Source organism: Spermophilus citellus (genome assembly GCF_964194105.1).
Source record: "Spermophilus citellus genome assembly, chromosome: 13".
In the NCBI taxonomy this organism is placed as follows: domain Eukaryota; kingdom Metazoa; phylum Chordata; class Mammalia; order Rodentia; family Sciuridae; genus Spermophilus; species Spermophilus citellus.
Genome location: NC_138193.1, coordinates 42351370 through 42363918, shown reverse-complemented (window position 1 = coordinate 42363918; position 12549 = coordinate 42351370). Strand labels below are relative to the sequence as shown.

The 12549-nt window shown below is 35.3% G+C and overlaps 1 protein-coding gene across 2 annotated transcripts in view; it reads right to left on the bottom strand.

Annotated features, from left to right (window-relative positions):
- Positions 1-870: 870 nt before the first annotated feature.
- Positions 871-12549, bottom strand: part of SUCLG1 (succinate-CoA ligase GDP/ADP-forming subunit alpha) — a 36371-nt gene continuing 24692 nt past the window's right edge. For both annotated transcript variants that reach the window (XM_081265532.1, XM_081265533.1), the window contains exons 8-9: positions 2798-2986; positions 871-1124 (exon numbers count right to left, since the gene is read on the bottom strand). In XM_081265532.1, the coding sequence (XP_081121658.1) occupies positions 1098-1124; positions 2798-2986 (216 nt within the window). In that variant the 3' untranslated portion in view covers positions 871-1097. The remainder of the gene's footprint in view (positions 1125-2797; positions 2987-12549) is intronic.

The following is a 12549-nucleotide window of genomic DNA, read 5'->3' as shown; positions in this document are numbered from 1 at the left end:
ATGTTTCTTCATCTCCTGAAAATGAGCTCTTCTTTCCCTGCCTTTGTACTGATGGTTGGTTCCCCTTACCTGTTGTTCATCTTCCCTTTTCCATGTCTGATGCCTTCACAGCCCTCAGATCCTCTCCCCGAGGAAGGCTCCCCAGTTAGTCTTTCCTCAAGTTTCTAAGGAAACTTAATACCTAAGTTCTTGTTTGTTTTCTTCAGAGCAGTTATATAATTTGAGAATATTTTGTGTCTCTCCCTCTCCAGAACATATGTTCCTATGGACAGGCACCCTGTCTGTTTAGTGACAATTATCCATTGGAATTGCTTCTTGTCCCTTTTAAACACAAAGCAGGAAGGCTAACAGTTCGCCTGCTTGCTTGCAGTGAAATGTCCTAAACCATAAACAAAGAATAAAGCCTCTGGAAGGGGAAGGGGATAGCTTTCTGCAGAATCACAGAAAAGCATGGCATTAGTGAAGACACTTTGTTTCTCAACTAGGTAAAGTTTCCTAACTAGGCAAAAACTAAAACACAGATGATTATAGGTTTCTGCCTATAATCCTGAAGACAATCATGGTGATAGTAATGGTGGCCTTATTATATGCCTGGGACTTTATATACTTCTCTCTGAACTACCCTGCAAGATGGAGACCTACAAATGCATATGAGAAAACTATAAATTCAAAAGAGACCTAAGGTCATTCTATTGATAGTTCGACAAATGTCATACTGAATATATTGCAATCTTATTCTCTCAAGTTTTAGTTATAATGTTCTCTACATGGCCCATTTAAACACACAAACATATGTTATTGCATTTCTCCTACTGTCTCTCATCTCCTCCCTGGCCCGCGCCACAGTGGAATAATAACAAGTCTCCAAAATCATATTCAAATCAAATGGTAGATTTATTGGCCATCTCTGTTATACAATAGGTGAAAATATCTCAATTTAGGACATTCTAAACTTAACTTTGGCTTCCTGTTATGCTGAAAGACCAGGGCCAGGCACAAAGGCTGACAATCAGTGGACAACAGAAGAAAACTGCTGATGGTTCACAAGTCTACATGATTCATTCCACAGTTTTAGGACCTTTTTGTTTTTGTTCCTTTCATAGCATCTTCCTCTTTTCAAATTCCTTCAGAAACAGAAGAAAAGGAGGAGAGAGGGGAGATAAAAACATAAAAGATCCAAATTATATTCATGGTCAAAATGATTCTCAAACCTATTATCTTTAAGATCCTTTGAAGAACCAAATTACAAGAATTAAAATATACCAGAACGAGGGTGCTTAACACAAAATAACAGCTTTCAAATCAGTCTATGTCAGCTTAAATCTAATTAAGCTATATGCAGAACTTCAACTTTATGTCTCTCAACTCAGAAGCTAGAGAGAGGCTATAAATAATACTTATTTTTTCACTGGAGTGTTATTATTAGGAGGGGACAAACTTTGTTGTGTTTATCCAAACCACAACAGGCCTTTTACTAAGGCTATGGAAACAGATTTGCTTACTTTCTCACAGAAGAAAATTAAGTAAAGATTCAGTTAGAATTGGAACAAAGTGTCAAAAACATTGGAAACACTTAAAACAAAAGAATACTTTAAAGAAGACTTTGTTTAAGGAAACAATACTGAAACTTAAAACAGAAGAATACCTTAAAGAAGACTTTGTTTAAGAAAACAATACTGAAAATTACATTTTTCTAGGTTGTAACAAATAGAACCAGATAAAATGTGTAGATGCCTGCTGCCACTTACTGGAGCAAAATGGTAACACACATCTCCAATGTGAATTTAAACATTTATTTTTCTGCTTTTCCTCCACTTTCAAAAAGAATTCTTCCCACACTTTATTAATCACCCAGACTGATTTCAAACACTATGGCACATAGTGTTATATTCCAAACAATAGGATATGAAAAAATTCAATACACAAGTAGTTCATAAAATTATCTCTAAGACAAGAGCAAAGAAGATTACATATAGTCAGGATTTTTAAACTCTATCTGAATATTTTTCCCTTCTGGGAAAACAATTTTTCTTGTTTTCACCATGCTTGAAAAATAGGGTTTTTGTTTTTTTGTCAAAGCTATAGTCCTGACAAAAACAAAGGTAGAGAAGCCTTAAATGATCACTCAAAGAAACAAGCTAATAATCACTATAGAGATTATGGAAAACAAAAGATCATTTATAATATTTTAATCATAATATGGTATTAAAAAGGAAAAGCAAAGAAAATGGTTTAAAAGTTATTCCTCCAACCCATAAGTGACATGGCATCACAGAACATCAAGGCCAGAAATGAGAACCTGAGTCTCCCCACTTTCCTCTTTAGACTTCCCTCCACCCCAACTCCCTCTTTATAGTTTTAGTTTCTTATTACTCAGCCTTCAGCCCTTCTCCTTGGAAACAGAAACAATAAAACAATATGGGGTCAGGTGACTATAACCTAAAGGCTCTCCTTCAGGGGAAAAGAAGAAGAAACATAAGGCAGTTTTCTACACACACTCTCTCCATTCCCAAAATCATGAGAATGAAGAATTCATGGCACTCATGGCCTCCAAAATGTCATTTTTGCATGTCATATCTTATTGTTTATAGAACAGCATATCCCAATATTTAAAGAACATCAATTTTTAAATGAGAAAGTTTCTTACTTAGGGGATAAGAACATTAATAGAGTGCAATTAGAATGAAATAAAAAATTAAGACCCAGAAGAAAAGACCATGATTTCCAGGCATCCAGTGTCATCCCACACTGAGAAGACCCATAACTTAAGAGCACTTGGGCCATTATCAGTACTCACCTTGTAAATGGTGGTGCCCAGTTGTGCAGGAGACATGCTGACTACAACTCCTGCACTCTGAAGGGCAGCAATCTTCTCTTTAGCTCCACCTTTTCCTCCAGCAATAATTGCTCCTGCGTGACCCATTCTCCTGCCCGGGGGAGCAGTTAAACCAGCAATGAAGGACACTACAGGCTTGGCATTTGGACCCTGCAGAGAAAGTGATAATGGTAAATAATCTAATGAAGAAGTTAATCAAAATCATGACTCTCTTGGCAAATGGTAAAAGCCCCTCATTCATTCCAAAAAAAACCCCATACAAATACTGAACTATAATTGAAACCACTATATGCTTCTTAAAGATGACTCAACTTTCCAAACAAACTCAGGAAAATAATCCTGGTCAAATGTTTATATATCTGTTGAATATTAACAGCTTCGCTGGCACAAGCTGGTTTTTTAAAAATTATTATTTTTAGTTGTCTATGGACCTTTATTTTATGTGTGGTGCTGAGAATCAAACCTAGTGCCTCACACATGCTAGGCAAGTGCTCTACCACTGAGCTACAACCCCAGCCCCACAAGCTGTTTTACAAATATATATATGAATCTTTCATTTGAAAAACACAGGAACATACCTGAAAATTTGTTATATGACTTATAACAATAATGATCTAAGACCCAAGATCGGTTTGCCTTATTTTAATGGAATTTTATGTCTCAATTTCTTTTTAGTTAATGCTTAATAAATGTGTAAAAAAAAGGGGGGGAGGAATACACTGGTAAGACCTAGGACTCAAGATTCAATTTCATATTGACTAAAGTGGATTGCCCTTGGATAAGACACATCACTTCTCCAGACCTCTGCTGCTTCATCCAGAAATAAAATGGCCGAACTAGATTGGTGGCCAACAACCCTTTCCACTCAAACTCTATAGTGTCTAAGAAGGAAGATTAGGATTGGTTTTATTCAACAAAAATCCATTTTAATGTGCCACCTCTGTGCATATATCACTGTACTAGATTGAGGTTTTAAAAATGCATGAAAACTTAAGAATTTCTGGGCTTTGAACTTACAATATAATTAAAGAAATGATATTAAATAGGTTTTCATATTCATCAGCCAAGAAATGACATACAGCAATGTATGAAAATATGGTTAAATTTTACATCGAATGATGCCATGTAATAATACTTACTATCTTAGAAATTAACACTCAAAACTTATATTTCAATTCATCTGAAAAGATAACTTTTTAGAATGGTATTAAAAACATTCTTGTGAGAAGAGTGGCATTTAACAACAATTTTGGAACTCCTGTGTAATAAATGACAAATGATACTGCTTTTGCATTCAATCTGTTATAAATGTTATTTTAGTTGAATTATTTTAGATGAAAATCTGGCCTCACCCAGATATGCAGCTGAAAATGGGAGAAATATTTTAATTGCTTTACAGATAATGGTGGATATTCTTCTTTGATATTACACACTTCTATTAAAATGGCAATTTTTTAAAGGTTAGATGCAACGTTAGAATCTGACACCATAGTAATGAACTTTTTGTCCTTTGTTATTTTGAAATCTATTAGTCTGTCTTGTATTTTGAATAACTCTTCTACTCACACAATTGTATAGCATGCATTAAAAAATGCATGGAAATGTAAGAATTTCTGGGCTTGGAACTTACAATATAATTAAAGAAATGATATTAAATGTTTACATATTCATCAGGTGGAAAAATATTCTAAATGCTGACATACTTCATTATTCAGTTTCAACAAATCACAGCCATCGTATCACTACCAATCTCACTGCAAAAGCCTTTTCAGTAAAGGGAAGTTACTAAACTTCCTGATGATGGCAGGTAGAAGTTTTCCAAAATTTTAATATTCATTTGAAAATTCAAATTTTATCAGTACCCCCAAATACTATCAGTTGTTTGAGAGTATGGTAAGTTTGCTTTGTTTATTTTTGAGAAAACTTCTGCCAAATAGCCAAGTCTGAATAACCAGTTTGTTTGTTGGTCATCTTTTCAAGTAAAATTGGTGTTCCTTAAAGCAGTTCGTTTAGTTCACAGCTCAATTGCAAGAAAACTTCTTTCCTATCTTGTCACAAAATACTGATGAGGACCAAGATTTAATAAAACCAGTAATTTTTATTGCTTCATCAAAAACTTCTTTTAATTAAAACTTTTTTATTTATTAATTTATTTTTAGGAAAATGTATCAAATGAAACAAAACAAGTACGTTTAGCTTTTTTTTTTTTACTAAATTCTAAGCTACTCCACAGATGCAGAGTTAGGGAGATCAAAGATGGTGGATTAGAGGAAGCCCATATAATCCAGTCACTCTGTCTTGAGATTTATGCAGTGGAAGTACTACTTCTCAGGAAGGTGGGTGATGAAGAAACTCACTGAAATTCAATAATGGATAGAGAAGCAAAAAGACCCAGAAATGCAAGTGCTACAAAAAGAAAACCAGAAAGAGTACATTGGAGTGAACCCAATGGCAGCAGTGGTGCCAGTTCACTGCAAAGAAATGCAACACAAACAGGGAGAGAAAGACACAGCAGACAAATCTGCCAAGGGAAAACGTGTAGAAGAAAAACCAGTTTGAACTTAGGTGAATCAGAGGCTGCACAGCAAGCTGGTATTTGAAAAGTGCTCCCTGTTTTTCAACTGGCAAATAGAGAGCTGAGACAGGGAGTCATCTTAAAGAAGCCACACTGCAGCTTGCTGCTGTGGGAGCCCAGAAGATCATAGCAAATACTGTCATGGCAATTTCTCATACTGCATAGCCTAGGGTGTGCCTAGCAGAGTGTGACTGAAACAGGCAGAATGCCTTATGCCTACGAAAAATCAGGCTAAGAATATGAGGGGGCTTGTTTTCCCTTTGAGTCTGGCAGCTCACAGGAAAAGCTGAGAGGATCCTGAAACTAAACAGGTGGGTGTGACTACAATTGGGAACTGAGCTTGGGAAGGCCACATACATGGGTAGTGAAATGTGTGAAACCTGTGCAAGGTTGGTCATCCTACTCCCCAATTCTCAGAAGGCCTGAGATCCACATGTTCACATCTTCTCAGAGCTAGGGTGTGTTGACCTAACATCTCTGGAGCAGATATCACCTGACAAAGTTCTGAAGTTTCAATCAAAGCTTAATTCCTAGGCACTGAAACTTTCCATTTAGAACTTTGCATCCTATTTCTTATACTTCTGTGTTGGGTTTTATGCATCTGTTGAGATGGATTTCTCTTCCAATAATAAATGCTGGAAAGGTTATAGAGAAAAAGAAACACTTTTACACTGTTGTTGGGATTGCAGATTAGTACAACCACTGTGGAAATTAATATAAAGTTTCCTCAAAAGACTAGGAATGGAAACCGTAAGACCCAGCTATATCACTCCTCCATATTTATTCTAAAGAATTAAAGTAATCATACTACAGTGACACATGCATACCCATGTTTATAGCAGCACAGTTCACAATAGCTGAACTACGGAACCAGCTTAGGTGTCCATCAATAGATGAATGGATAAAGAAAATGTGGTAATGTACACAATGGAGTTTTATTCAGTCACAAAGAAAGATTAAATTTTTCCATTTGTAGGAAAATGGATGGAATCTGAAAACATTATATTAAGCAAAAACAAAGTCAAACTCATAAGGTCAAGCGTTGTGTTTTCTCTCATATGTGAAAGCTAGAGAAGAAAAAGGAAAACAAAAGGATGTGTGTGGAGAGTGATTTATGAAAATGAAAGGGAGATAGGTAAAGGAAAGGGACCAGGGGGAGGGAGAAGGGGAGAGAAAGGGGAAATAGTGGAGCATGATATTGAGCAAGTTACATTGTTATATTGTGCTCTTTTATGAATATGTAACAACAAATCCCATCATTATGTACAACTGTAATGAATCAATAAAATAATATGGGAATAAATATACCAGCTCTATTAAAAAAAAAAAAAAAAAAAAAAAAAAAAGCTGCATCAGCCCCAACCTGGGAGTATATCCATCTATAAGTACCAAACTTCAATTGACAGTACTTCCCTTCTGTACTACCTTATACTGGTGAGAAAGGGAAGCTGAGAGCTGTTTTAGACGCTTGAGTTCTAGGACACTCTAGCTGGCAGCTTGGTAAGCAATATTAAAAGAGGTTAATAACCCTCAACACTTGTTCTCTCTAAGGGATATGTAGTCACCACAGTACAAAAAGAAATACAAAGAAGGGCAGTCTGGCATAGGCAGTGAACATTCATCCTTGTTGACAGTTTTGATCACTTCAGTGGAGAAAATTCTTTCAGTTCTTTTTTTTCCTTTTCTCCTTCTTCCTCTTCCTTTTTTTTCTTGTTCGTGCTGTGTTGTTTTGTTTGTGAATATACACATAATTGTCTTCTATTTTTTTTTCACTTTTTTCCTCTCTTCTTTATGATTTGTATTTTGCTTTGTCTTTTGAGGATTAGAAATTTTTGTTTGTTTGGGTTTAATTTTGTTTTTCTCATTACTCTTTCTCTAACAGCCAAACTCTCTTGTTCTTTCTCTATTCTATTTCTTTCACTTATTTTTCTTCTTCTTTATAAGTATCACTTGCTACCTCTCTTCTGCTTCATCTCTGTTCACATTTTAAATATTCTGAATTTTCTTTCTTCTTCCCTATGTCATTTTTTTGAATTGTAATTTTGTCAACTTTTATAATTTGTATAATTCCTTCCCTTACCATTCATATTATTACAGTTGTTATTATGTGGATAGTGTTGTTGACACCTACTGCTAACTTTAAGGTTAGATCTTACTCATGGCTATTTATTATTGTTGATGTTGTTAACTGCTGACCTCACTATTCCTCTTTTTGTGGTAATTTGTTTTGTAGATGTCATACTAGGCACTGTGGGTGTATTTTAGTGCTGTGAATTGCTGTTGTTTGTTTCTCATTTTTAAAAGAGGTGCTGGTAATCTACTGGGATACTACAAATTCCTAGTGTGGAGGCACTGCTCTGAACTACACCCACAACCCAGCTGAGACACAGTGCACTTTGCCCACATACAAACTAATCCTGCTCAAGCTTCAATAATACTTTAATGTGTAGAATAGGGGAGATAAAAACCTCAAATGACTAGCCCCTCAGAGAAAATGGCCTAGGGGACTCTTAAAATCCACTCGTGGATACACACTCCTATAGCAAAAACACAGGTGGCTCAGAGGAATCCATAGTGTTGAAGCAGTTCTCCAAGAGTAAATTAAATCAGCAGGTCTGCAATAGCTAATTAGAAGCATCGAAGGTTGAAATTAACTCTTGGAATACTCTAGGCCTATGTGTTAAAGCTAAGATATACAGACAGCATAGAACTTATTACAAAAGAGACAACTGCTCATAAAAGGAACTCCTTGTGAAAGAGGAAGAGGAATCCCATATCACACAAAGAAACAGGAAAACAAGTCTCCTGCCCAAATTTATAATCCCCCAACAAAGGAACACAGACATTGAAGAGAATGAAATTCCAGAGAAAACGAATTATTAAAACATTTAATGAGCTAAAAGAAGATCTTAGAGATGATCATCTCTTCAGTGACCCTGATGTGCTTTTTACATATGTCTATTATTATATTCAATACAGTGGCTGTGACATACTTCCAATGTATTCTCATATTAAACAATAAATTCCCTGAAGACAGGAACACTGTTCTCACTCATTTCTGTATGTCCAGCAACTACTATAGTACCTGTGGAATAGAATTAAAAGGACTCCACAAGTCATTTACTCATCTGCTGGTGATCTCTGCATAGAAATATGAGAATCTTATATCTGAGTGATAATAATTTCCACTTGATCCCTCCCTGACAGCCCCCCAAAAGTGGGGATATGAATAGGAAAGTATTGGATTAAATATTAATCTGTGCCTAGGAAAGCTTGCAATAAGATAAAGTTCTAAAGAATGTATAATAAAGAAGGAAATGGAGAGTGGAAGCTGGCTACTTCTCTTGTTTCCAATCTTTAGGTGAGGATCAAAGCAGAGGGACTTTGTTGTAAAGTAAAAGAATGTACTTATTAATATCTGAAGAAATCTACTTGAGCAGTGGGTATGCAACCTATTCTATACATTCCCCCTGCTTGTAGGTATGGTGAGGCCCTCCATTGTATCCTGGCCTACCACCAGGGAGTGAGCAATAAAATGTCCAAATCCTCTCCATTGAATCCTCCAAGTTCTTTCTTTTGAATTAGTTAACAGTATGCTTGGGACATTTGCAGCCCTGGGGTTGAACAAACTACCCTTGTCTGCTGATGACATGATCTTGTATCTAGAAGATCTAAAAAAAAAACTCCACCAAAAGACTCTTAGACCTGATAAATTCAGCAAAGTAGAATAAAATCAACATACAAAAATCAATATTTCTCCCACACTCTCATAATAAATCTGCTGAGAAAATAATTAGGAAAAATAATTTCATTCTCAATAGCCTCAAAAAAAATCTAAGGAGGTGAAAGAATTTTACAATAAAAATTATAAAACTCAGAAGAGAAAATTGAAGACTTTAGAAGATGGAAAGACCCCAATGATTCTGGATATACAGAATTAACATTGTCAAAATGGCTATAATACTAAAAGCAATCTACAGATTTAATGTTAACTCCATTAAAATATCAATGACATTCTTTGCAGACCTAGAAAAAAGTCCTAAAATTCATATGAAAGAATCAAAGACCTAGAGTAGTCAAAGCAATCCTGAGCAAAAAGAGCAATCCTGGAGAAATTACATTACCTGATCTCAAATACTACTACAGAAAAAAAAAAAATTATTCTACAAAGCTATAACAACAAAAACAACACAGTATTGGCATAAGAACAGACATGAAGACCAATAGAATAGAAGACACAGAGACAAATTCCACATAAATACATAGAACCTTGACAAAAGTACCAAAAACATGCATTGGAGAAAAGATAGCCTTTTAACAAATGGTGCTGAGAAAACTGGATATCCATATGTAGAAGAATAAAACTAGGTTGCTATCTCTCACCCAAACTTTATCAAAGACCTAGAAATTAGATCAGAAATACTGCAAGTGCTAGAAGAAAACCTAGGATCAATACTCCAATATATTGGCACAGACACCAACTTCCTTAATAAGATTCCTCAATCCTAAGGAACCAAAACAAGAATCAAAAAGTGGAATGGAATCCAATTAAAAACACAGCAGGAAATGACAATGCAAAGAGAAAGCTTACAGCATGGGAGAAAACCTTTGCCAGCTATTCTTCCCTTATATATTCAGAATTTATAAAGCACTCAAAAAACTTAACTCCCCCCCCCAAATTAATAATCCAATAAATAAATGGGCAAATGAACTAAACAGACATTTCTCAAAAGAAGAAATACAAATGGCCAACAAATTTATTAAAAAAAAAAAAAGTTTAACATTACTAGTAATCAAGGAAGTGCAAACCAAAACTATGTTGAGATCCATCTCACTCCCACTAGAATGACAATCATTAAGAATAACTGCTGGTGGGGATGTGAGGGAAAAGGTATATTTATAAACTGTTGATGGGACTGCAAACTAGTATAACTACTTTGGAAAGCAATATGGAGATTTCTAAAAAGAATAGGAATGGAACCATCATATGACCCAGCTATCCCATTCCTTGGTATTTATCCAAAAGAACTAAAATCAGTATTCTATAGTGATACAAGCATATCAGTATTTATAGAAACACAATTCACAAGAGCCATGTTATGGAACCAGCCTAGGTGCCTGTCAATAAATTAACAGATAAAGAAATTGTGGTATACATATACAATGGATAGAAAGAAGAATAAAATTATGTGATTTTCTGGTAAATGGATGGAATTGGAAAATATCATATTGAATATAATAAGTCAGACCCAGAGAGTTAAAGGTCTAACCATATCATATGCACAAATCAGAAGCAGGGATCTCATAAAAACAGAAGGGAGACCAATAGAGTAGAGGAAGGAGATCTAGAGGAGGGCATGAGGAAAAACTGGGAAACAAAATCTACCAAATTATGCTATATACATGTACAAATATGCCATAATTAATCCTGCTTATATATAAAATGATAATGTACTAATTAACATAATGATAGTAATAGAAGAGAGTTCAGTAGAATAGAAAAAGGGGATGCAAAGGGAGGAGAGAAGGGAAGAGGGGAGAGAAAGGAAAGGTACTAAAGAAGGAGAGTGAGCAAATTATGTTAATGTGCTTATATGAATATGGCATAATGAATTCCATTATTATGTATAATTATAATACACTAAAAATCTTTTAAAAATTTTATTCTAATTTGCTATATATGACAGTAGAATACATTACAATTCATATTACACATATAGAGCACAATTTTTCATATCTCTGGTTGTACACAAAGTATACTCACACCATTCGTAGCTTCATACATGTACTTAGGGTAATGATGTCCATTCTCGTTCCACCATCTTTTCTACCCCCATGCTCCTTCCCTTCCCGTCCCACCCCTTTGCCCTATCTAGAGTTCGACTAATCCTCCCATACTCCTCCTCCCAACCCCACTATGAATCAGCCTCCTTATAACAGAGAAAACATTCAGCATTTGGTTTTTGGGGATTGGCTAACTTTACTTAGCATTATATTCTCCAACTCCATCCATTTACCTGCAAATGCCATGATTTTATTCTCTTTTATTGCTGAGTAATATTCCATTATGAATATATAGATCACATTTTTCTTTATCCATTCATCTACTGAAGGCCATTTAGGTTGGTTCCACAGTTCAGCTATTTTGAATTGTGCTGCTATAAACAATGATATGACTGTGTCCCTGTAGCTGTTTTTAAGTTCTTTGGGTATAGATCGAGGGACAAAAGAGGAAAAAAAAAATGGCTAGGCATGGTGGCCCACACCTATAATCCCAGCAATTGGGAGGATAAGCAAGGAAGACTACAGTTCAAAGCCAGCCTCAGCAACTTATCAAGACCCTGTCTCAAAATAAGAAATATAAAGAGCTGTGGATATAAAGCACCCCTGGGTTCAATCCAGTACCAAAACATTAAAAAAAAATTAAAAATTGGAAAAAATATAGACAGAGAAGAGTCAAAGAAGAACAAGTAAGATAAGACGCAGACCCAAACCAGAACAGAGGAAATAACTATAGATGGAATTCTAACTCTAGATATACCACTAATACACAGCTTAGCCACTGGTAGAAATAGGAGTAAAGAGAAATACAAGATGGTTCTGAGGTTTCTGCCATGGAAATTGTATAAAATACAAGGTTAGTTATGCAAGATAATCATTCACATCTAATGAACAGACACACAAAATAGTTCCAAGGGAGGAAAACTAGGAGAAAAAACAAGAGGACTTAATGGACAGGATGAAGAATGAATGGAAGCCACTGGAGACTTCTGCAAAAAACTGTCAGGAGAGGAAGGAGATTAAGTAACAGTAAACAGCCAATAAAAGGGCATATTATGTACCTGGCACTACTTTGCTATATGTTATTGAGTCATTTAAATTTCACAACCCTTAAAAAAATTCTGGAAGGCTTGTACTAATGCATGAAAACTAAGACAGCAAGGTTAAGAAACATTCTCAAGATCACATCACTTCTATGCAGAAGCCAGATCTCTGGGGATTAGGTAGAGAATAACAAGTTAGGAAAAAGATCCAGAAATGTGTGGAAGGTTGAGTCGTATCTTATATTTCAATTAGGGCTTAAAACCATGACAAAAGAAAATCAAGTATACTTCAAAATAGCCCTTGAAAATTCCTT